Here is a 27,503-nt window from a genome sequence, read left to right as displayed (position 1 = left end):
GATGGTGCTAAACACTCAAGATCAAAACACATAGTTGTACGTTATCATTTCGTAAAGGAATAGACGAATATCACCTACAAATATATTGCGACCCAGTGTAATCCAGCGGACTCTATGACCAAACCAGCATCCCAACACAAAATACAGACGCTCGATACACCAACGCTATCCTCGCTGACATAATGGCCACGATAATATATGCTGGATTGAGGGGGGTGTTAAATAACAACCCAAAAATATATTAGTAATGCGGCAATATTTTCTATTCGTGTTATTATTAAACTGAAAGTTTCCTGTCTCTTCCGGTTACAAATTAGATAAAGTTCCATTTCTTCTCGCTTCGTGTCCCCTGTATTGCGATCTGTACTTACGAGCAACCAACAATGAACACACAAACAACACAGTTACTAAACTTTTTGAAAAAAATATTAACTTACTCAAATATTTTATACAATCTAGTATACTGTATATAATGTGCAAACATCTAAGTGCGACTTTAGTCAACTAAGGAGCTGCCCCACCCAAAGGTATGGCCAAACATATTCCCAAACATCAACGTAACTATAATAATGTGTGTATATAATATATATAATACAATTATTATTATACTATAATATATTATAATAATTATATTTTATTATAATATATTATGTATAATAATACATTATAATATAATGTATTAAAATAACATAATGTATTATAATATAATATACTATAATAATATTATATTAATATAATATGTTACAATAACATATTATAATATAATGATGATTATAATAAAAATTAGTTAAAAAAAATAATAAGCATCAAAATAATAACTAACACATATTCTTATAATAGGCTCTTGAGAAAAAAAAAAAAAAAAAAAAAGTGGACAAAAGAGGAATGAAGCAATAACACAAGTCAATCGCAATTACGAGTCACTGACAGTCAGGCCTTGCATGAACTCTGCTAATTGAGCCTTGAAGTCGTCCATCCCTGATTGGATTTCTTTATCGCGTTGAACCAAGCGCTTTGTAAGCATGGCAGCATCATATAGCCCGCATTCCCTGAGAAAGGTTTCAACCATCTTAACAACAGGTGAATAAATAATATACTATGGTGAATAATAGTATATTATTATGTAATAACAAGAAATAATAATATAAATAATAAAAAGTCCCTGAAAAAAATAACAGTCATCTGCTGATACACCACCAATGATCTATAAAAGAAGCATTAAAATAATCTAACTTGTTTGTATAAAATTTTTGCCAATGTTGGATCATACACCAGCCACACATTTTTCTTTTTGATAATACACCAGAGAGCTCTATCTGAACAATTAATGCATCAGTAACAACATACAGTCAAACATGGATAACTCGAACTTCACGGGCCGAGCGAAAGTGTTCGAGTTATCAGAGCACTGTCACAAGTCCATGTATTTATTTATTTATTAGTAGATACATGAACATATACAAACTATAATAGAAACCAAATGCATATATGGCTTGTTTCAAATTAAATGGTTCTAATGTAAAGTTTAAAACTTTTTTATCAAAAAGTATAGGAGATTTTTCTATCACTTGAGATTGTTTTGTTGTTTGAGGTGATGTTATTGCCAGGACGTTTTTTAGATTAAAATTGGCAAAACTTGATCGTTGTTGAAATGCTCAGAATTGTTTGCTTCATCTTTGTTAATATCTGTTATAATATTTGCTCATCTTATTAATATCTCTGTTCTGCTTACTCATTTGTTAAATAAAAAAAGAAATTCGAGTTGTATTTTGGACCCGAGCAATGCCGGGTATGTCCACTTCTATCAATATAAATCATTTAATATTATAACAATTATATCAATATTATATAATATTTTATTGACAATATTATGTTTGTATAAAATTATTGCCAATAAAAACCAAAAAGATTGGCTTATCCTGAAATCTGACCGAAAAACTAGAAGACGGAGTCCTCAAAAACCTTGAATATAATAAAATTTAGCTTTCAGTCTCTAACGAACTGAAATAGCTGCCTTTGTAAAAAGTTTTTTATATAAAGCTCCAAGAAGCAATAAACTTTCTATGTTCTGGTTCATTCCGGAGACCATGATAGATTTACTTTTTTTTGTTTACAGCTATTTAGGTTCTAACTAAACCAGATATTATATGCTTTCTATTATATCATACTTTTTATAATATTATATTACTTGTTTAATATTAACAATAGATTATAAGCTTGTTATAATATTATATGCTTTCCATTATAATATATGTATTTATAATACTATATTACTGTAAAATCGCTGCGTGAATGCGATGAAACTGTATTTTTCCACCCTTCCTCCATGGTGAAGTTTTATTTGAGGTGGTTTATAAGATTATAGTATATTCATGAGATGACAACTACTCAATGGTATATTTATTAGTTGATACTCGACTATTTATTGAAACTGTATTTCATAATCTGGTGTGTTCTACAATGAGAAAAATGTGGTGCTCAGAGGATAGAAAATACATTGAGAATACAGGATACAAAATTAAAACAATTTGGTGAGCCACATACACATCATCCCTTGAATGACATGAGTACTAATACATGAAGTAATGAGAACTGGGTTCAAATCCCACGTATCGCTGTTCTTTTTAAAGCACATCAATTATATCAGTACTGTTTCAGCTTATTCAGGTTCTTCAATATCTTGGCTTTAAAATGAGCTATTGTTTGACATGGTGAGACAGACATTGGTTGGTGTTTATAGGATTTCCCCAGAGCTCTACCACAGAAATGTTCAACGGTATATGCTCGCAAATTATGACGTCACAGCTTTCATATTCGGTATTGTGTGCTCTTACCACCTATTTATCGACTACGTTAATAACGTTAGTGGCAGGCGAAGGTAGGACAACTCCAGAGAACCAATAGAGATGACAAAGGAATCAGTGTCATTAACTCTCCATGTACAGATTATTTCTATGATAAATAGCTCAGATTTCAAGCACCATAATATGTTTCCCGATAATATCAAGCACTAGCCCTCTTTTTTATTGTGATGTTGAGGGGCTGAGGCTAATGAATTTCAAACATTGCGTGATCTCGCGAGAGTGCAATTTACATATAGTCCAAGGGCCACGCCACTGCAGGTCACAATTTAATCGATGTGATTTCATTACTTTTATCAACGACAGTATATTTATTGAATCATAATCATATTTAGAAAGCAACATGGAAAGCGATACGAATTCTTCAGATAATAATACAACTACAACAGCAACTACGTCCACAACTTATGGTTCTTATGGCAGCAAGCGGAGGCAGCCATGCTGTGCTGAAATTGTGAAGCTTGAGATCATGTTTTCATTTCCGCTCTCTGTTTTCATCAGCTGTTTTCATTAGCGCTCTCTGGGTTTAACAGCACTGATTGTCACAGAAAAGCGCCGCCTCAATGGCAGCGAAAAGGAGCGACGACCTAAGATTAAATGCTAATTATGACATCACATTGTAGGAACCACAACCAAGTGTGTTTTTTATTGCAGGACATACTTTTGACACCCTGCTTTTTATATTTCTATTATTCTTTGTGTATTGAATACAGGCTCATTCAAAAGCCAAGTACTGAAATATAATATATAAGTACTGATATATTTGATGTGCTTCAAGGATAAGCATAGTAAATAGTAATAAATGATACAAACCTTAGCGATCGTTCAGTATTCTTGCGTCGATCTTTAATTGGCAGAGAGCCTGAAGAAGTAGACGTTTGACAGCTGACAAATGGAAATGGCTGCTGGATCGAGATAGAATTGACGAAATGGTTGTTAGAGCTGATCGAATTGGTGGCATGGTTATTAGAAGAAATAGGATTGGGTATATAGCTAGGCTGACTCGAAGGGCTCACTGCATAGTTAGCAGAGCCAATTGTATTGCTTGCAAAATTGGAAGGGCTAACAGGATTGGCTGAATAGCTCATGGGACTAGATGGGTCATTGGAACATTTGTTAGGGCTAGCAAGATTGGCCGGATAGTTGTTGGAACCATTAGGATTAGATCGACAAGAATTCGGGCTAACCGTCAAAGAGGGTGGGTTCCTATTTGAAGAGCTGTAACATGTGGATGGTGGGCCTTGGGCTAGCCACTGAGGAGGAGCAGAAGATGGAACTACATACTTTGAAGGGGAACATTGATTAGGAATTTGCCAGCCTGTGCTAGCGCTATGGAATAAGGCGTCTGGAGAAACTTTAATGGGAGCCGGAATTTGATTGGACGAAGTATGATGTTGGGAAGCTCCAGCTACCTGCTGACGTGGGGATAAGAGACTGTTTGGATGCTGGGCTTGATGGTTAGGTGACATGATGTTAGGAGAATGATGATTAGGTGACAGAGCGTGTTCGATGTTATGAGGATGCTGATTGGGCGATATTGATAGATGAACGCTATGTGGTTGCTGATTAGGCGAAATCATTTCTGGCCCTAGGAAACCAGAGAGCTGATAGGATGCATTAAACTGATTCCTCAAATGAATAGGATTGAAGGTAACTCTGTTTGGATCATCATAGCCTGTGAATATGAAAATAAAGCCAGTTATAATAGAAGCATGGTAGGTGCCATTTACTGCCCTAACTTGTAGTGAATGATATGTTAAAAAAATACAAAATTCCCGTGAAAACTTAATATCTGTAAACCTTATTGGTGAGTCGAGTGAAATAAGAAATTGCTATACTTAATCTATACAAATATCTACATATTGGCATTATTGTACATATTAATTTGTACATTGGTATACCCTGTATGTATATACAGTATCTACTATATAAACGGCTATCGTTGTCTGTCTGTGTGTGTATCCACCTTATAGAGCGGTCTTTCCTTTTATTGTCGTACGAATTTCTGTCGTACGAAGCGAACTGAAATATTATGAGTAGTAACAGTAAATAAATTATAGAGCGATCTTTCTTTTTCCATTCGGTCGTACGAAACCTACTGAATTAATATGAGTACTAAATATCGTAATTTTGGACTATTAGCCGCTACTTTTGATTTGAGCCAAGCGGCTTATATAAAGGTTCGGCGATTCTGTTGTTTTTCTTTCACCGCTAGGGCGCATTAACTGAAATCTCTGTTTAGCGTGCCTCTTTACAGTGCCACTCGGCCCTGTTCTGTTTTAAACAGCAAAGTTGTTGCCGTGTTAAAAAGCACCGTCCTGAGTTCTGTGGCCTATACAAAGGTTTCTAAACAGCTATACAAATGTACTACTCATTAAATTAAACAAATTAATGAGTAGTTATTTATATGCAATTAATATTTAGTGCCAACGTGTACCGAGAAGGTCACGTAAAGGTTTGTTTCTTGCGGCTACTGGAAAAAACGCAGTTCTCACCTACTAAATTTCCACATCAAAAAGGTAAGTGCTTCTTATTCAATGTTGTATTGTCTATGAATTGCCACACTTTCAATACATAACCCTTTCACTTGCGTCCATGCACAAATTTAGCTATCTGCCTACTGCCAGCCATTTTGCCGATATTGCTTCATATGTATACAATATTTTTTCCATTTCAAACTCCATCTAGAACGTTTGTTTTAGTTATACATTTCCTTTTGTCAACATGTTAACAAGCACTGCTATGCAAAAAATTCATTGCATCTATACTTTGTGCATTAATAAAGCGATGTGAAGCTACAAAGCTGAAACGATCCATTACAATGTTCCTTATTCTTACAAAACCATTACTTTCACTACCATCAGAGTCAGTGCAGCTATTGCTTTTTTAATTATCTGTATAATCATAAAAATTTAAATCGGCTATAATGTCATCAACATAAGTAGTTATTTGTTTTCTAACTCGGACGCATTTAATGAACTTGCACAAAAAATGTTCGTTTTTATGTTGGAAATTCTCAAACAAAGATTTAAAATTACACTTTAGGCTAATTTTATAGAGAAATCTTATGACAACACTGTCACTACCATAAAATTCCTAAAGACCGTTGGTTATGTTATCAACAAATTATAAAATTGAGTTACTAGCAATTGCTGATAAAATCGTAAAAATGCGTGTACGCGGTCGACCATAGAAAACGCATGAATGAGTCTACTTCAGTGAAAGGGTTAATAACGTTGGATTTGCCACTGTTTGTGATAGTAAACATGTTCGTTTCCTTGCGCAGCCGAGTTACTTTTACTTTTTTCCAGCTATGAGTACACAAAACTACAGCTACTACAGAACGTGCACGGTGCTGCTATTGCATTTTACCTACTAAATTTCTACTTCAAAAAGGTAAGTACTTCTCATTCAATGTTTTAGTGTATTGTCTATGAACTGCCACACCTCAACTACTTAATAACATTGGATTTGCCACCGTTTGTGATAGTGGGACAAGTTCATTTCCTTCAGCAGCTGAGTTACTAATTTTTTTCCAGCTATGAGTAGGCCTACTGTAACTTACTACTACAGAACTTGAACGAGTACTCCGAGGGTTGCGATAGGCGATGATGAAAAGAAAGAGAGCAGCCAGTACTTACTGTCACCCTGCTTTAGCCATGACCAGCTGTACGTCACCTGCTCAAAAGTAGGCACAAGCCGAAAAGTGTTTGTTCATACATCCGATAGAAAAACAAAAAATGTTGTCTATCTGCAAGTGTTGCGTTGAACTAACATTGTGTTATTGTTATGTCATGATATGTTCTTCATGTTCTGCTATACCACATGCAGCATTTTCTAACATATTTTTTAGTAACTATATCTTTTCATGCATTTATTTTCCTTATTGTATCTTAGATAAAGGCTAGCAAGTTGACGCTATGTTTTATTATTGTAAGGTGCTACTACTTTATCTGCCTTGACACTGCCTGTGCTGTTATACACATGAATTTTATCGCAACAACCTCATTACTGTTTGTATATACCATGTCAAAACACAGGCTATAGAAAATAAAACTGGTGAGCTATGATTAGTGTTTTAAAGGTTGACTTGCAATAAAATTCACATTACAGTTATTTGATATCAAAAGATTCACGTGTCTTACTCTGTTGTGTTGTAGGTGCAAAATATGTGGGAATGTGATTACAAGCTCTTAAAAGCTAAAAAACGAACAGTTAATCGCAGCCACACGAGGCCGCCATAGTTTGGATTCGCTTTCCAAAACTGCTCAAATGGGACGTAGTTGTGAGAGATGGTTTCTGTTTACACTTTCATGCAATCTCATTCGTCAAAATATTTTCACAAATATACTTCACACATTCAATAAAATCATGTCTATTGTTGTTACGCGTCTGTTTTATCGTCATTGTAATGCTGTCACTTTTAGCACTGATGTCTTATAACTTACCGTAAAAAATCGTTAACTTTTCAACCTTAGCTCGAATGAGTACATATCCTTGTCTGATAATCATGACGAGCCTGTTGGTTACCTGTGATAATCGAAAAGTGCTGCACAAATTATTTTCGAAGTATTGGGTCACATGATCAGATTAAGACTTGACGATTAGTCCAAGCCGAAAGAAAACTGTAAAGTAGTGAGCAACTATATTTGATACGGGGCCTTCGGTAAAACCCAAAGTGTTTGTCATAAACTAATGCTACAATAAGTTTTATATTGAGCTTTTGATTGGCCTTTCAATTCCCGTGAGAACATCACGTGACAAGACGATAACCAAACTGTAATGAATACGTCAAATAAATAAAGAGATTCCAATCTATGGCGGCTTTTCGTGTTTGAGCGTTTATGAGCTTGTAATCACATTTCCACGTGTTTGGCACCTACAACACAACAGAGTAAGACATGGTGAATTTTTTGATACCAAATAACTGTAATGTGAATCTTGTTGCAAGTCAACCTTGAAGCATGGAGAAGTCTCCATTCAATAAATGCTGGCAATAGCAAAATATTTTGTATAATTTTTTAAAAGAAGCAAAAATTTTCAATGCTGCCAGTTTGAAGAACTTCAGTTTGCCTAGCAATGTCAATTTCATTATCAGTTCTCTGTACACAAATAGGGCAACTCCGATTTGAGTGGTTTGAGACTGATGCATTGTAGACTAGCTGTAAAACGTATTGCAGATTTCCATTGTTCTCCCCAACATTATTGACATATATGGCTGCATATGTGTATGCATAGTGTGATCAGGGCAAAAAATTTCGGTAGACTGCATATTTGGAGTTGTTTTACACTATGAAAAACAACTCTCGATAAACCTCTTGCTGTACAGAAATCTTTTCCTATGGATGGGTAAATGCAGCTAGCGGCTTGAGGCCGTGCCATCACTCGGGGATGGTCAGGAGACCTTTTTCGCCCCGAGTGCAGCAGAAGTGTCCATCCAGGTGCAGCTTTTCGGATGAATGATTTGGCGAGTGCGAGGCGATTGATTGCGAAGCGCTTGAGTTTTGGGCAATTGACTGCGAGGCGAGTGCAAGGCGATTGAGTGCGAGGCGGGTGCGGGCTGATAGATTGCGAGTTTGAAGTGATTGATTGCGAGGCGATTGCAAGAGTGCGATGTTCAACTGCTCGGCGGGTAAAGACTGGTCAGACAAGGCAGGGGCTCAGCGGCAGAAGTGCGCGATTGTCAACTTCAAATATAGAAGGATATGAACGGATGCATAAATCTAGGCACATGAATCTAGAATATTTACTAGATTTTACACGCATCTAGCTGTAAAACACATTGCAGATTTCCAATGTTCTCCCCAACATTATTGACATGTATACGTGTATGCATATTCAGGGCAACAATTTCAGTAGACAATTTACATAATATACATCAAGGCAACATATTCAGTAGACTGCATATTTGGAGTCGTCATACAGTATGAAAGACAACTTTCAATAAACCTTATGCTGCACGTAAATCTGTTCCTGTAGACGGGTAATGCAGCTAGTCATTGTATATACACATTTGGGTACGTTTGTTTGTTCGTATGTCCTCTATGTATGTAATCTATATAAACCAATTTTAATTAAACAAGTTGTCTAAAAATCTGCATGTGGTTTTCTTTGCTATTTAGGCTACAACTAGGGCCAAAAAATTAAGAATCACTCGCCCTATAGTTAAGCCTGGTTCCCATATATGCCGCAAGCACTGGCGACAGCACCACAGACCTATCAGCGGTGAAATGTAAGCCTACACCCCGAGTACCGCTGGTAGTCAACACAAGAGTTCCGCGTTGTTCAATTTTCTCTAAAATCGGCAGTCAAAACCTTTCCAAAATGTACTGTACAGGTGAAGGCCAGCATTTTCAAAACGGCATAGCAAGCGAACATTTTTTATGCAATTATTAATGATGCAGCTTTATGTGAACATAAGCCGCCGAGCCTATCATCGCAAGTGTTTTTCTGCACAAGATTACCGTCGGGGTCTCGCAGCAGATATGGGAACCAGGCTTTAGTTGGCCTAAATGTGATGTTTTCATGAATAAAAATGACGCTAAATATGATTAGATAATATCATGGACTGCTGAGATTAGACGAAAAACATACTGATACATAATATATATATATATATTTTATATATATATATATTAATTTTATTAATTAAAAAAAATTGTTTGCTTTACTTATTAATATATTTGTTTTGCTCATTTGTTTGACAAACAAGAAGAAAAAATATATTTAATTATATTTTTAATAACTAATTATATAAAAATAAAATTAGAAATTGAGTTTGTATTTTGGACCCAAGCAAAGCCGGGTCTGTCCGCTTTTATTAATATACGTATATATATTATCTAATATGATAATTATATCAATATTACATTAATTATATCAACTTAATCATATTTTTAAGTGCAAACTATAAACAAGGCATTATCTGATTTTACTGGACTTGCAAACCAAAAGGGCTAAACATGGAGTAAAAACAGCAAGGTTTTTAGCAAACACTGACACAAAAAGTGCCTGAGAAATCATTGGAATCTAAAGCAGAAAGCTGACACTTTCCATGTTATGTCTTCTTGAACCTGCCTTTAAATATTGGCACGTAAAATCCACATTTCATAATATTGTCCAAACTTTTTATAAATAATGTGGCACATTGGTTGTCCGGATAATCGGCTACCCCGACCACCCACCACACTTATTAATTCGATTTAACGATAGTCGACTGTATTTGAAAGAGCAAAGCTGCGTAGATTAATAAGTTGCAGTGAAATTATAATCGTGTAATCATAATATAGTGCAGTTAACATAGTGCCCTTAATATAGAGCCCTCAATATAGTGCCCTTAATATAATGTCCTTAATACAGTGCCCTTAATATAGTGTCCTTAATATAGTGCCCTTAATATAGTGCCCTTAATATAATGTCCTTAATATAAAGCCCTTAAAATAATGCCCTTAATATAATGCCCTTAATATTGTGCCCGTAATATAGTGCCCTTAATATAGTGTCCTTAATATAGTGCCCTTAATATAGTGCCCTTAATATAATGTCCTTAATATAAAGCCCTTAAAATAATGCCCTTAATATAATGCCCTTAATATAGTGCCCGTAATATAGTGCCCTTAATATAGTGCCCTTAATATAGTGCCCTTGATATAGTGCCCTTAATATAGCGTCCTTAATATAGCGCCCTTAACATAGTGCCCTTAATATAGTGTCCTTAATATGAAGCCCTTAATATAGTGCCCTTAATATAGTGCCCTTAATATAGTGACCTTAATATAGTGCCCTTAATATAAAGCCCATAATATAGAGCCCTTAATATAATGCCCTTAATATAATGCCCTTAATATTGTGCCAGTAATATAGTGCCCTTAATATAGTGTCCTTAATATAGTGCCCTTAATGTAGTGCCCTTGACATAGTGCCCTTAATATAGTGTCCTTAACATAGTGCCCTTGATATAGTGCCCTTGATATAGTGCCCTTAATATAGTGTCCTTAATATAATGCCCTTAATATTGTGCCCTTAATATAGTGCCCAAAATATAGTGCCCTTAAGATAGTGTCCTTAATAGAATGCCCTTAATATAGTGCCCTTGACAGAGTGTCCTTAATATAATGCCCTTAATATAGTGCCTTTAATATAGTGCCCTCAATATAGTGCCTTTAATATAGTGCTCTTAATATAGTGCCCTTAATATAGTACCCTTAATATAGCGCCCTTAATATAGTGCCCTTAATATAGTACTCTTAATACAGCGCCCTTAATACAGTGCCCTTAATATAGTGCCCTTAATATAGTGCTCTTGATATAGTGCCCTTAATATAGTGCCCTAATACAGTGCCCTTAATATAGTGCCCTTAATGTACTGCCCTTAATATAGTGCCCTTAATATATTGCTTTTAATATAGTGTCCTTAATATAGTGTCCTTAATATAGTGTCCTTAATACAGTGCCTTTAATATAGTGCCCTTAATATAGTGCCCTTAATATAGTGCCCTTAATGTAGTGCCTTTAATATAGTGCCCTTAACATATTGCTTTTAATATAGTGCCTTTAATATAGTGCCCTTAATATAGTGCCCTTAATGTAGTGCCTTTAATATAGTGCCCTTAACATATTGCCTTTAATATAGTGCACTTAATATAGTGCCCTCAACATAGTGCCTCAATATAGTGCCCTTAATATAGTACCCTTAATATAGTGCCCTCAACATAGTGCCTCAATATAGTGCCCTTAATATAGTGTCCTTAATACAGTGCCCTCAATATAGCGCACTTAATATAGTGCTCTTAATATAGTGCCCTTAATATAGTGCCCCTAATATAGGGCCCTAATATAGTGCCCTTAATATAGTGCCCTTAATATAGTGCCTTTAATATAGTGCCCTTAATAGTGGCTATCTAAAGTATGGCTGCCGCTAGCACACACCACCAATCTTCATTACTCTATATGTAACGTTTTTTGTTAGCAGACGATGGATCGCTGCCCAGTTTATAGCGATCTTTAGCAGAGATGAGCCATGTTTCGCTTATCAACTAGTGATCTGTATTGTGGAAACTAATAGGTACCTTTTATTTTATTCTTTTTCGCTTCGTCACGTTTTCGGTTTTGTATTACATGCTTACAAATTGAACACTTGGAAATTATTGAATAATGTTATTTTAGTCTTGACGGTGTCATAGTTATGATAAAATAAAATCAATAACATCAGTGAAGACCTTCCAAGATTCAATTAGCTGTACTAATAATGACAGCAGAGATTGCCAGGACAACTACGCATCTTCAGATCTTCCTAGAATTTGTTAATAGGTGTTAAAAAAAACCCACACCCACCTGCTGGGTCGAACATCGGAAGCATTGATGAACGAATGCTGCTCTCATCATCTTGACCTGAATAAAAACCTGGTCTGCTAGGGTACATCCCTTCACTACTTGTAGCACTCAGGTCGACACCCAACTTCCTGTTACAAAATTACACAAGTGAATCCAATATATTGACACAAATGAGCCAGGCACTTAATGAATCTATCTATATATATATAAATCTCAAAGTCTGTGTATCTGTGTGTAGTTCAGTTTGTCCAGCTACAGCTATTAAAATATTGGAATGAAGGATCTGTATCGCAGAAGGTTTGATCTCAGAACCTCCTGATCACCAGGCAAATGCTAATACCAACTCGGCTACGCCGGATTGATAGATTCTTTGGGCTAAATGTCGCTATGTGGATGAAAATAGGCTACCGCTCTCCGTTACGGCGTAACGTCATTCTATGTATTAGTAAAAGTCGTAGATAACGAGCTTACTCAAATTAGTCATTGCATTGTGCCTGGCTAATGGCAAGCGGTAGGCAACCACATTACATTAAAAGCTGGTTTTAATACCCGTGCAACGCCAGATATTCTGCTAGTTTACATATATAAATCTCAGGATTTGTTTGTCTGTTGTTCGAGTGTCCAGTTAGAGTGATTAAATCTAGGAATAATACACTTGCTTAGCACTTTATTTGCAATTGGAAAACCCAGTGCTGCAGACAGGCATGCTATCCACTACGCCACATGGCCTACTTACCATACTATGGCCTACTTACAATACTATGGCCTACTTACAATACTATGGCCTACTTACCATACTATGGCCTACTTACCATACTATGGCCTACTTACCATACTATGGCCTACTTACAATACTATGGCCTACTTACCATACTATGGCCTACTTACCATACTATGGCCTACTTACAATACTATGGCCTACTTACCATACTATGGCCTACTTACCATACTATGGCCTACTTACAATACTATGGAAGAACTGCATATTCTTATTGGTTAAAATACTCATGCTTCAGATAGCTAGCACACAGGAACTAATTTACAAGAAAAATTTTACAAGAAAAATACAGGTCAGATTCTTTCAAAATGTTATAAATATAAACACATGAAGCATAAAATTAATTAAACTTATGGCACGCACCGAAATAAAGAGATGTCTTCATGTAAAAGTTAGAATGGTGAATTAAAAAGTTTTATGATGATTAAAAATAAGCTAATAAATTTTACGTGCAAAATTTTCATTATCACCCGTGCAACGTTGGGCATTCAACTGGTATGTTATATAAAAGGTTTGTTCTACGACAAGAGAAGACAACTAGCTGTCAGCTGACGAAGACCTAAACAAGGAGGAGAGTTATGTCCCAATCTCAAAGTTATTTCTTTTTATCACATTAAAAAGGGACCAAAGCAAAATACAACTCTTAACTTTCTTTCAATATCTTTTACCGACTTTCGCAAAATCTTGATGATAACCAACACAAAAGATATTTGGATTTTGAAAAATATTTGCAAAATAACAATTTTAAAATACAAAAGGAAAGTCGTCTTTTAAATTTTTTGATTATTTTGTTTTTGTTATTTTATTTTGAATTTATTTGTTTTATTTTATTTTGTTTCTATCAAATTTTTATCAAGTATCTGTTAGAAGTGTAAACTAATATTATGTGTGAAAGCCTACTTCTATATATAGAAAACTCAGTGTTTGTTTGTCTGCCGCTCGTGTATTCAGTTGGAGCAATAAAATTTTAGGAATAAACTTGGAAACCCTGGTTCTGCAGTCAGGCTTGCTATCTACGCCGTACAACCACCTTGCATTACTATGGAATAATTGTGCACCTACTTATTACACCTGCCAATCTTTAATGGCGATTAATTAAATACCCATGCTTCATTTAGCATGCCTGAACTGTTTGACTAGAAAAAAATATTAACTAGAGGAGAAATGCGTGCTCAGGCTTCCCCAAACTACATGTAAATATAAATATATTTATAGTTATATAAAATAAACTTAATTAAAGTTATAGCTCTCACAGAAATAAACAAACACTTTTATTTAAAAGTTAGAATAGAAAACGTTGTATATATTATGCTGATTAAAAATAAATTTTTTGAGCAAAACTTTTTTATTACCCGGGCAACACTGGGCATTCAGCTAGTATTTTATATAAAAAATCTGTCCTGAAACAATAGAGGACAAGCTATTGACTGAGGAAGTCCAGGATAAAAAGAAGAGCAGTGCGCTCAGATTAGTCGTAATGAGCAAACGGCTCAAGTTATTTTTTTCTATAACGTTGAAAAGAAACTCAAACAAAATACAATCCTGAACTTGCTCCCGATATATTTCGCTGACTCTCACAATATCTCGATATAATTAACACAAAAGAAATTTGAATTAAAAAAAAATTGCTAAATAACAATTTTATAATTATGTTAGAGATTGCGAACTGTAGTAATATCCTAATGTATAATAAACAAACCCACAAAAAACAGTAAACTAAAAAATTGCAAAATTTAGCTTTTCGCTACTCTAAAAACCTGCTGCTGAGGCTGTTCAGTATCGATAAATGATTTCAATTTTGAGTTCTGTTTAAATGGCTTTTTAACCATAACCGTTACATTCACAGTATGTAACTAGGTGAATGTCCGGCATTGCGCGGGTATTAAAAACAGCTTATAAACAATGGCAGGTAATGTAGTTGCCTGCTACTTGCCATTAGCCTGGCACATTGCCAATGATTAATTTGAGTAGGCGACTATCTATATTGATACACTTACTAATAAGAGCAAGCTTTAATGACGTTGCGTAATGCCGAGTGCTATGATAGTTGACCTGACATAATGACTCATATCCCCTGATAAAGTCATTGCATCTCGCGTAGCTTAATTGGTTAGGTTATCGCCTGGAGAATGGGAGATTCATAGATCAAATCCAGCATGAAGCGGATCGTTAAATCTTAGTTTTAATAGCTATATCGGGACATACCGAACGACGGAATTTGAGATTTATATATATAAACAATAAATACCAAATAATGATAAGACAACAAATACGATATGAATTATTACATCATCATGTAAATTCTAAAATAAAATCTCACTTGTGTTGATGGTAGCCTGTGGACCCAGACCCGGCATGCTGAAACTCAACTGAAGATAAATGATCTACACCCCTTGTATCAAACTCATTTCCTGTGCAGGCCTCTTGAGGCTTGGCATATGTTGGCTGATCGAAAGCACTGTGACTACTGCTACCTGAAGGCTACAAGAACAGATGACCTTTTTGTAGCGAGTCATCGATTAAATGAGATGCTATATTGACAAAGTATATAGGCTACAACCGAGGAGCTGTGGTGTAGTGGATAGCTCTTTGGATTGCCAATTGGCAGGTCAGTGGTTCAAAACCCAGCTATGGGATGACCTGTTTTTCATTACTACTCTGCTAACAACCATAATAAAGAACCTGAAACATGTAATTGGAAGGAACCCCTCCAGGAAACTCATACTCATTCCAAGCGATTGGTGAAGATAAAGAGTGACCGGATTATGGCAGCATACTTGTAGCATTGTAGATATCATAGATCAACAGTATCCCCTGATCTGGAAGTTTTTGCAGAAATGGAAGATGTTTGAACCCTCTATAGGTATCTTTCATGCTGCAGTATATACTTTGTAGCCAGTAACGATGAGATAGATGAATGAATGCTCTAAAACTTTGTAAGTACATATGAAAAGATGCTATGTTGGTATTGTTACCAGACTGCTTCATCTGAGCATAGTTCTACAGAGCCTTCAACCTTCAAACAAATAGAATACCAAGCATGGTTCAACAGGGCCTTCAACCTTCAAACAGATAGGATACGAAGACTGGTTCAACAGGGCCTTCAACCTTCAAACAGATAGAATACCAAACATGGTTCAACAGAGCCTTCAACCTTCAAACAGGTAAAACACCAAGCATGGTTCATCAGGGCTTTCAACCTTCAAACAGATAGAATACAAAGGCTGGTTCAACAGGGCCTTCAACCTTCAAACAGATATAATACAGAGGCTGTTTCAACAGGGCCTTCAACCTTCAAACAGATAGAATACCAAACATGGTTCAACAGGGCCTTCAAACAGAGAGAATACCAAGCATGGTTCAACAGGGCCTTCAAGATTCAACCAGATAGAATACCAAACATGGTTCAACAGGGCCTTCAATCTTCAAACAGATAGAATACCAAACATGGTTCAACAGAGCCTTCAACCCTCAAACAGATAGAATACCAAACATGGTTCAACAGAGCCTTCAACCTTCAAACAGATAGAATACCAAGCATGGTTCAACAGGGCCTTCAACATTCAACCAGATAGAATACCAAGCATGGTTCAACAGAGCCTTCAACCTTCAAACAGATAGAATACCAAGGCTGGTTCAACACTGGCCTTCAAACAAATAGAGAACCACCCAGAATACCAATGTAAGATTTATGTAACAAGTTCATGGATTACTTTTGTCTGCAGGTAATCCATTAAAAGTCAAGCTCCAAGCAGAGACTGCACATGTTCTAAGTGCATTGTAGCACAACCACCGACTACATGCTGAATGTATTATAGCCATGTGTGCTAAATGCTCCAGAAGAGATGTGTTCATATGTCTGAGCCCACTGGTGAGTTGTGGAGAGCAGGTCAAGGTTGGGTGCCATACCTGACAAAATAAGTGGTCTTTTCTGGGAATAAAACCACAACCTGCCGTTTGCAGGACATGTGTTCTAAACCACCACAATGCTGCAAAATAGCATTTGAAGCAGCTGCAGTTACTCTTCAGAAAACAAAATACATCAACCTCACCCAGTTTGCCATCTAACTGATCTCCATCTTACTGGTAAGAGAACTCGAGTAGCTTTTCCTATATATTATTCACTCAACGATCTTATTGTCCTTAGTTAATTAAAACATCGTTGTGTTCAGGTCCAAGGGCCACGACAGTGGTTTTGGCGTGTAGTGTGTTCAGCCAACTGTGGTGGTAGTTTGGCAAGGAGGATTAGAATGTTTTTGGTAGCAGGCCTTGTGTCTGAACAAGTTTTTCTTCCGGTATTTACCCTCAATCCAAGCTTGGCATTATAGTTTTTGAATTCCAACGAACAACACACAGCTGATGATTAATAGACAATTTTTTTGATTAGAACATTTTGACATTTACTCTGTTAACTGGTTTTGTTGGGCTGTTTGAATTAGCTCTGTGAGTGTTTTTAAAGACGGCAAAAGGTTTGTGCAAATAATTTTTCAATTTTTAAAAATCGATCTTTTTTGTATTGCCGTGGAAGAACTTGTTGTAAATATGTTGTTCAATTCAGTATATTTCACTGTTTTGGTGTTGGTTCAATACAACATCAACGAGTCATCTCCAAATCAGTTATTCAATTCCACCTTTAGATGCTCGCAAGCTACGAACCTAGCATAAACCGCTATAAGTGCATCTATTCAATAGGTGAAGACAGCATATCCCCACCTGAATAGAAGATGCAAGATTACCTTTGGGTCCGTAGTTCTCAGTACTTGATCTGTGAACTCATCCATGGTCATATTACCAAAGCTAAACTGCTCTTGGTTGAGCAGCTGAGCCCCTAGGTCAAAATCGTTAGACTGCAGTTGATTCAGCCAGTTTCCTGTTTCGCCATCGGTTAGGCCTACCAGATCTATGACGAAAAAAAATGCAGAAAATGTACTCGCTATTGGTACTTTGTTAAAAAAAATTCTACATTCGCAAACTGACATAATGATACATGAAACTCAAACACCAAAACATTTATTAAAAAAGTTAATTATGATCAATTATTAATTCATTATACAGTCAAACATGAATAACTCGAACTTCACGGGACCGAGCGAAAGTGTTCGAGTTATCAGACCGTTCAAGTTATCAGAGCACTGTCACAAGTCCATGTATTTATTTATTTATTAGTAGATACATGTACATATACAAACAATAACATAAACCAAAAGCATAAATGGCTTGTTTCATATTAAATGCTTCTAATGTAAAGTTTAAAACCTATTTTTTATCAAAAAGTATAGAGATTTTTTTATTACTTGAGATTGGTTTGTTGTTTAAGGTGATGTTATTGCCATGACGCTTTTTAGATTAAAATTGACAAAACTTGATCGTTGTTGAAATGCTCAGAAGAAAAGACATTTTTTCTTTTGAGCGTTTTAACCAAGATCAATTTTGCCAATTCTTTCTCAAGTTTATGCAAAGGTTACCTCACTTTTCCTTGCCCCCGAAGGACCATCGCTAAGTGGATGTTTGTTAAAAATCAAATTTCACCAAACCTTTAGAAAAGTCATTGGCAAAAACATTTTGCCGATGGTGGTAATAACGACGCCTATGAATTACGAAAAGTTGAAGTTTACCTCTATGGCTTAGAATAAAGTGATTTTCTAAAGCATTTCGGTAGCCGTTGGGCAAAAAACTGTTCGAGTTAACCAAGTTGAGGTCGAGTTATCTAAAGCAATTTATCATTACATGGGAACGGACCAAAGAAACCGTTCGAGTTAACCATGTGTTCGAGCTATCCGAGGACGAGTTATCCATGTTTGACTGTAATTACTTGAACAAAATAAAATAGTTCAACACTGAATCTACAATATGTGGCGTTGGACAATTAAAATTTCATCTTTAATCTCATCTTAGCCCATGGGGCATATATGTAACAAAGGTTCTGTAGAGTGGCCCTACCATAAAATTTCATGGTAGGGCAACTCAGGTCACAAAAAGTCATGTGACCCGAAGTCATATTTATGCAGCTCCTTCGAAATTTGAAGTAACTTGTAAAATAACTTATTGTACATAAGTTTTTTCAGACATGTCTCCCCTATTCGCTACTTTCTAACCTGCAGTTATGTATTGCGAGAAACCAGTCTCATCCTATATCTGGCAATCTTATCAACTCTCTCAATTACCAATATAATTACCTATGAAACCGCTAGGGCAGGGATGGCAAAATGATTTTAGCCCCGATCTATTACAGCCAAATTTGACAAATTAAAGATCCACAACAAGGTGAAGAGGCGCATTTTTCTAATTTTACAATATATGAACCTGCAATTATTTGTGTACCTCTTAAAACAGGGTGTCAAATACGGTTTAAAAAAGCTTTCTTTATATACATAATTTGACTAAAAATCAGTGAATGAATGTGCTGTAAGAAATACGTCTGATATCAGGGAGAAAAATGATGAGTGGGCTTTGACTTTACTATCAAAATACTTTACGATACAATATGACTCTTAACGTTAATGAAAAGGAGTTTTTGTGAGTCGTGTTCTAAAATTGTTTTTAATTCATTGCTAAAAACAATCAATTTACGAAAATTCTAAGAAAAGTGTACAAAAATATTTACAAAATTAAATTAAAAAAACTTGAAAAATATTTTTAAAAGCTAACTTGAACGATGCACAAAAATGGCAGATCGAAAATCAAACCACAAAAAAATCCACAGATGGTCATAGCTGAGCTAAAAATTTTAACTCAAAAACTAACCATGAAGACTGTTGGACGGAGTCAACATCGCACCACTTCTCTCTTCTTGTGCTTGATATTGAAGGGATGAGAGACTTGCGTTATTTTCTTCTTGACCCAACTGAAGGGGATTACAACAATCTAAGTTATTTATAAAACAACAGTCTTATAGGCTGAAAATTATTTATGAAGGGAAGGACGACATACAACAAAATGTACTATTAACATTACTATTCATATTGGAGTAGTATTTTTATAGTTTTCTAATAATGATTTTAATGACTTTGTATGCGATAGACAAACTGAGCAAAACAATTACTATGTAATAAGAATAATCACCAACAATAACTTGAACTCTAACACGATTACAGTGGACCCTCGAGTACAGTGGACCCTCGATTACAGTGAACCCTCGATTACAGTGGACCCTCGATTACAGTGGACCCTCGATTACAGTGGACCCTCGCCATACGCTTTGGTGAAAATATCGGATAGAGGGGTATAGAAACCCATAGTAATCATTTAATGCAAACACGTCTTAGCAAAAACATCAAAATTTTATATATGTACTGTAAATGTTAATTAGTAACAAAATTTTATGTTAGCCTTAGTAACCATAGTCACCTACAGTAACTTTAGGGTATTTACTGGCTACGTTCTGCAATAAAATTTAACATTGCAATGTAATATGTGCAGTACGTACTGTGAGGGTTCTTACCTTCGAGACAGACATATCACATAAACGTTTAACTCCACTTGAATGATTTTAGCCTACTAAACACATACTTGAATCCAAGTTTTAGTATGTATTATAGCAAACCGACCTTCAACTTTGTCATATGCTAAATTTTATCAGTTATCTTATCTGTTTCGAGTTTCATTTCACTATAACTAATAACAAATAATGCTGAACGAAAATAAAGCAAGCAGGAAGGGCTTTCGGCGAATTGCACATCGACATTTTCATTTTTCTGACATAATCAGCACATCGACTGCCAAATTGGAATTTTGAAAGAAATTTTAGTGGATATCGTAAGGCGAGGACGAAAAAGAACGTGTTCCATATAGTAAGGCTAAAAAATCTTATAGCATGGGCATCGTCACTCGATAGCGGACTGTATCTACTATTAATTTAGCGTATATTAACAGTATATGGTAAGAGCGATGGAAGCGGTAAGAACAGCTTAGCCTTGTGGTTAGGTGCGCGTGTTTACACACTTGCGGTTGCAGTCTTCATGAGTGCAAATACAACATGAGGCGCATTTCTCATTCCTAATTTTAATCACTATAGCTAAACAGATGACAGACAAACTTTGAGATTTACTGTACATGGATGCATAGCATGATACTCAACCTATGATTACTGGTAGGCTATGTATGTCAGGAAGCTGTATAGTCTACCTACGATTACTAGTTTGAACATCATCTAAAGGCAGGTTCTCAGCAACTAGAGGGAATTTTGCAACCAAATATTTTTAGCAACCTGACGGAAGTCACCTGGTGGAAGTTTGAAAGTTAGAATTGTAACTGTTGTTGTATGTTAAATAAGATCAAACTTTCTGTGCAAAGACTTTTTTATTACTCGGGCTTTCATCTAGTATAGATAATATAGATTATGTATCTAAAAGCAGGGTTTTTGTCTTAGCTTAGATTGCATGTGTGCCGCAATTATGGGTGGAGAATCCTTCGTTTTTTGTGACATAATTTTATTGTTGTCGACCATCTTTATAGACAATTTCATCGTTAAAAACACAAAGCTTTTGCAATAAATGTTTGAAATCGATGCTTTTGTTTGCAATTTTTATATTATAGTATCAAAACTACACAAAAAAAGTACTATTAAATAAGAAAAACGATCGTTTTTTACAAATATGGCGGCTTTTTCGTGAACGAGCGCATGCGCAAATGGCTTGATGACGTAAAAAAAACCGATGGATTATGTTATAACAAACTAGTTGAAACTATTCGTCGACTTGGGCTAAATACAAGAACTATATTTGTGGCACCAAAACTTAACTAGTCCCACGTCTGCTGGCAAGTATATAAAATAACCTTCAAGCCGATTCAAGGTTCACTATACTAAAGTTTTCCTACCATAAAAATCACTCCATTCAGTACTTACACTTTCTGGCACAGTGCCAGATAATATTTGAGCCATTGACGACTGATCAATCCCACTCATTTCTGCTTTTAAACTGGATTTACATTTGCTATTTCAATTCACATGAACATTCTCCAGAAGCTCCACCCTACAGAGACAAAAATTGAAAGTTACCAAGGTCATATGCATCGACCTTGCAAATGATGATATTAGATCCTAGAAAGTCATATTGTTACTAATAGAGGTCACAAGCGCATTAAGTAAAATATTTGCATAACAGCTATTAAAATATTAGGTAGTTCAAGGAAATATTCTATGAACATCAAATTTTATTTAAAATAGGAAATACCCGTAGAAGCGATAATAAAATAATTCGTATTTGACAAAAGGTAAGTAAATAGGCCTTTTCTTAAAAAAGTACCTGACAAAGGTAAGTATTTTCTTGCAAAGCTATTTGACAAAAGGTAAGTAAATCTTTTCTTAATCGCTAATTCAACCTTCTGTTTAACTTAATAAACAATAATATGCACACAAAAGAATACAAACATAATTATATAAACCTATTGTTTAGAAAAGATGTTGAAGATACATCAACAAAATTTCTAAATAAACCACATTCCTCGGGAGCTTTTTATATTTGTTCCACTGCTGGCTTTGTCTTGTTGTTTTGGCACATTCTAGCACTTCTATTACATACATCATTGTGTGGAAATTGTAGAATTTACATGCCATGATAGCGTGACATTTGAGTATTGATCCATTTGAATTTTTAATTTGCAAAATTTTCTTTGTTTGCTTTCGCCTCATAAACACAGAAGCTTATTTGCTCCAGTACATTGAGAAGCCTCATATGCTTACAGTTTCAACTCAGACAGTAATGATTGCACTATTTATCTGTTGTAAAATGCCATTGGATAAAAAAGTAATCCCACGACCAAGCACGAGCGAGGCGATTGTTTGGGAGCTTTATGATAAATGCATATGCGCACACAACTCCCGAAAAATTATCCTTCAATGGCTGTTACTAAACCCTTGTACCGAAATCCCATCAAAAATAATGATTTTAATGACTTTGAATGCGATAGACAAACTGAGCAAAACAATTACTATGTAATAAGAATAATCACCAACAATAAGAATAATCACAAAAAACAACAATAACTTGAACTCTAACACGATTACAGTGGACCCACGATTACAGTGGACCCGCGATTACAGTGAACCCCCGCCATACATACTTAAATATGTTACCAAGTCTTTGAAAAGTTGATGCAATACCCTAAAACTAACCCATCTGATCGGATTATACATAAATAGACAGATTAATTTGGCCTAAAACCGCAATAAAAACTTGACAACCCCTTTTAATCAAAATTAAGACCGGCCAACAGACCGCAGACCGCCGATAAGCCGTGCGACAGATAGTACAACTATTAAGCCATGCCTATTTCATGAGAAAAACATGCACGTTTCACCACTCTATGGCATTGTCCAATTGCCGAAGGTTTCTGTAATAAACGTAAAAGTACTAAAAAGTAATAGTTTCTTTTTTGCTGATTCAACTGGACTCTGACATTTTGGACACTTATAACGAGTACTTTGGTATTCCAACTGATGTCCAAAGCAGCGAAAGTAAAGGAAATGAGGATGATATTTTTTCTAACGATTCTATGGCATTGGCCAATTGCCGAAGGTTTCTGTAATAAACGTAGACCGTTTGAGGCGTAGACCATAGACCGATTTACAGGTATGAAAATGTGGTACACAGTTTATCAGCCTACGCTTTTTTGATTAATTACCAAAGGTTCAATTAAATTATCTAGAACATTAGCCAAATTTCTTTACATCTTATGTACAAGCTAGAATGACACGCGTATGAACTACAATGCCACTTTATGACAAGAACATTTTTTTATTTTGCTCCATATTGCAAAAAACTTCCAGACAGATGTGAATGCTAATGCTTGCTTTCTGTTACAAATTGCTGTCAAAACCATTCTACATTCAACACAATCAACTTTCAAACCGTATATTACACAGCAGCTTGCCATTTTACTTCTAATATTGCATTTCTCCTATTGCAGGGAAGAGATATAAACATACAGTCAAACATGGATAACTCGCCCTCAGATAGCTCGAACACATGGTTAACTCGAACGGTTTTGTTTGGTCCGTTCCCACGCAATGATAAATTGCTTTAGATAACTCAACCTCAACTTCATTAACTCGAACAGTTTTTTGCCCAACGGCTACCGAGACGGTTGTTATCGCTTTAGAATATTACTTTATTCCAAGCCATAAAGATAAACCTCAACTTTTAGTAGTTAGTAGGCTTCGTTATTACCATCATTGGCAAAATATTTTTGTCAACAAATTTTCTAAAGGTTTGGTGAAATTTGATTTTTACCAAACCCACGCTCAGCGATTACATGGTGGTCCTTCGAAGACAAGGAAAAACAAGGTAACCTTCGCATAAACTTCAAGAAAAATTGGCAAAAATGATCTTGGTTAAAATGCTCAAAAGAAAAAGATGTCTTTTCTTCTGAGCATTTCAACAGCGATCAAGTTTGCCAATTTTAATCTGAAAACGTCCTGGCAGTCACATCACATAAAACAACAAACAAATCTCAAGTGATAGAAAAATCTCTATAGCTTCTAATAAAATTTTTTCAAACTTTACATTAGAAGCATTTAATTTGAAACCAGCCATTCATTCTTTTGATTTATATTATAATTTGTATATGTACATGTATCTACTAATAAATACATGGACTTATGACAGTGCTCTGATAACTTGAACGTTCTGATAACTCGAACACTTTCACTCGGTCCCGTAAAGTTTGAGTTATTAATGTTTGACTGTATAATCTTTTCTTTTCATTATTGCTGTTTGTTGTACATAATAACACCTGTAATAAAAAGGTTGGCGGTAATTATGACACAGAATTCCTGCCATTGTCACCACGGGGCAAAGCTTTTTAGATGGAATGGTGGCCCCGAGGAGAGCTGAAATGGGAGAGGGAAACTAATGAAGTGACTATCAGTCGGTACTCATATTTATAGACTGCTAGCATGCGTAATAGAGTTCTCTGAATCTATCGCCGTTAATTCAAATCTGAGCAGTCAATTATAATGCGCTCGCTTAATACATGTTCGTTGTAGTATAATATTATATGTATGTTTTATATTAGCAAATTTTTATGTCAAAGGTTGACTTGCAATAAAATTCAACTTACAGTTATTTGGTATCAAAAGATTCACCATGTTTTACTCTGTTGTCTTGTAGGTGCCAAATATGTGGAAATGCGATTACAAGCTCTTAAAAGCTCAAAAACGAAAAGCCGCCGAAGATTGGAATTTCTTTATTTCGATGACGTAGTCATGAAATTTATTTATTGTCTTGTCACGTGAACTGAAAGGCCAATAAAAAGCTCAATAAAATACTTATCGTAGCACTAGTTTATGACAAACACTTCGGGTTTTACCGAAGACCCCGTATCAAATATAGATGCTCGCTACTTTACAGTTTTGTTTCGGCATTATTCAGTCGTCAAGTCGTAATCTGATCATGTGACCCAATACTTTGCAAATAATTTCTGCAGCACTTTTCAATTATCACCAGTGACCAACAGGCTCGTCATGATTATCAGACAATGATATGTACTCCTTCAAGATAAGACTAAAAAATTAAACGAATTTTTATGGTAAGTTATAGGATATCACCGCTAACAGTGACAGCATTATGATGACGATAAAACAGACGCGTAAGAACAATAGACATGGTTTTACTGAATGCGTGAGGAATATTTGTGAAAATATTTCGACGAAGAAGGTTGCATGAAAGTGTAAACAGAAACCATCTCTCACAACTGCGTCACATTTGAGCCATTTTGGAAAGAGAATCCAAACTACGGCAGTCTCGTGTGGCTGCGATTTTCTGTTCGTTTTTGAGCTTCTAAGAGCTTGTAATCACCTTTCCACATATTTTGCACCTGCAACACAACAGAGTAAGACATGGTGAATCTTTTCATATCAAATAACTGTAATGTGAATTTTGTTGCAAGTCAACCTTTAACCATTTATTACGATATTGTTTTAAGATTTGCATGTTATTATATAAATTATACTCAAAAAATTATTAATACTCGTATTGTGGGATTAGTTAGTGACAAATATCATCGATTTTGTATTCGAAATATTTTATGGTGGCAGCGGTTGACCTAATTATTGTGCAGCCAATCAACTGTAGATTTTTCCCTTGGTTTGCAATAACCTTTCAGTTTTGTCATTGCTGTTGTGTTACTGCTTGGTGCTGTGAGATATAACACCAATAAAGATACTGCGTTCTTTACAATAGCGCTGCTTGATTTTCAAAAGCAAAAAGTGTATAAAACTCTTGTCACTGTTTCTGACTTTAGCATTGTGATATTAGCCAGCGGATCATAGCTGCATTCACTATAAGTGCTATTGACCGAACATCAAGAATTATTGCGCTTGGCTTACTAGGGTGTAACAGTTGAGAAAAGACACCATCGAGTTTGTTTATCAACTCGCCCTTGAGTCTGTTTATCGGCTCACCCACGAGTCTGTTTATCGGCTCACCCACGAGTCTGTTTATCGGCTCACCATTGAGTCTGTTTATTGGCTCACCCACGAGTTTGTTTATTGGCTCACCCACGAATCTGTTTATCGGCTCACCATCGAGTCTGTTTATCAGCTCACCATCGAGTCTGTTTATCGGCTCACCAACGAGTCTGTTTATCGGTTCCCCCACGAGACTGTTCATTGAGTTTGCGTGAACTCGCTGTTAAGTTGGGAGTCGTCTATCCTTGTCTAGTACAACTTACTTCACACCCAGTACATTACAGCTACCATTGCAGCTGCCATTGTAGTTCTCCTATTGCACTGCAGTGCCATTTGACTGCTAATATTGCCTTTCTCAACCAGCAGTACTCTTTCTTTTTCTATTATCACTTTGATCGTGGGCTGTATGAGTGACCAGACCTGCCAACCCAAGAGTGGGACAATGCGTGAGATTTGGCTTTGGGGCAAGTGATGTATCAATGATAGAATATATAAAACTGTGGAAATTGGGGCAAAAATCTCACGCATTTTCATTTTTTCTTTGGAGTGATTGCGTGAGTCTTACGCCCAATGCGTGAGAGTTGGCAGGTATGTGTATGGCAGGGGAATTTCTAGTATTTGTGAGACGATATTGCTATCAAACTCATGATTGCTTTTGATTTAAATATGCAATGAAAAGTGCAAAGATTACAAACATACATTTTAACATAGTGTATCGCAAGTGACAAACTAACGATCGGCGCTATTAACAGATCCCTTGAGGCAAAAGTGCTTAAATCTCCTACCAGTACAGCTAGAACAGAAAAACGCACCACCGTTATCCAAAACCATTGGATATAAAACATTATGATGTTTACAGACATCGACAGGTTGTTGATTTTTTACCGTCACGTGTTTGCCAATGCATTTAATAATTATAAAGTCTAACAGAAGTTACCATATATGAGAAACTCCGTGAAGAGTGGCGTGAAATAATCTATCCACTAAATTTTATTAGATGATTCGTGCGCAAGCAATTCGTAAGACCGTAAGTCTCGCGGCTAAAAGCGTCATCGAGGCTAATTAAAGATCTACGTTCATTGCGGGACATTAACTAGGGGAGTTATATAACTACGTAAGATCT

General features: G+C 35.8%; 1 protein-coding gene across 1 annotated transcript; it reads right to left on the bottom strand.

Moving 5' to 3' along the window:
* Positions 1 to 804: 804 nt before the first annotated feature.
* On the bottom strand, positions 805 to 27,373 carry LOC137398715 (TGF-beta-activated kinase 1 and MAP3K7-binding protein 2-like). Its single transcript, XM_068084900.1, has 8 exons — positions 27,318 to 27,373; positions 21,818 to 21,944; positions 19,717 to 19,816; positions 17,709 to 17,872; positions 15,293 to 15,453; positions 12,195 to 12,322; positions 3,675 to 4,536; positions 805 to 1,049 (listed from the first exon to the last, which is right to left on the bottom strand). The coding sequence occupies exons 2-8, from the start codon at positions 21,875 to 21,877 to the stop codon at positions 914 to 916; spliced, it is 1,611 nt and encodes a 536-aa protein (XP_067941001.1). The 5' UTR covers positions 21,878 to 21,944; positions 27,318 to 27,373; the 3' UTR covers positions 805 to 913.
* Between the last annotated feature and the right edge of the window lie 130 nt (positions 27,374 to 27,503).

Source organism: Watersipora subatra, chromosome 6, assembly GCF_963576615.1.
Source record: "Watersipora subatra chromosome 6, tzWatSuba1.1, whole genome shotgun sequence".
NCBI classification, from domain to species: Eukaryota; Metazoa; Bryozoa; class Gymnolaemata; order Cheilostomatida; family Watersiporidae; genus Watersipora; species Watersipora subatra.
The sequence above is the reverse complement of the archived record's forward strand: the minus strand, read 5'-3'. Positions and strand labels throughout refer to the sequence as shown.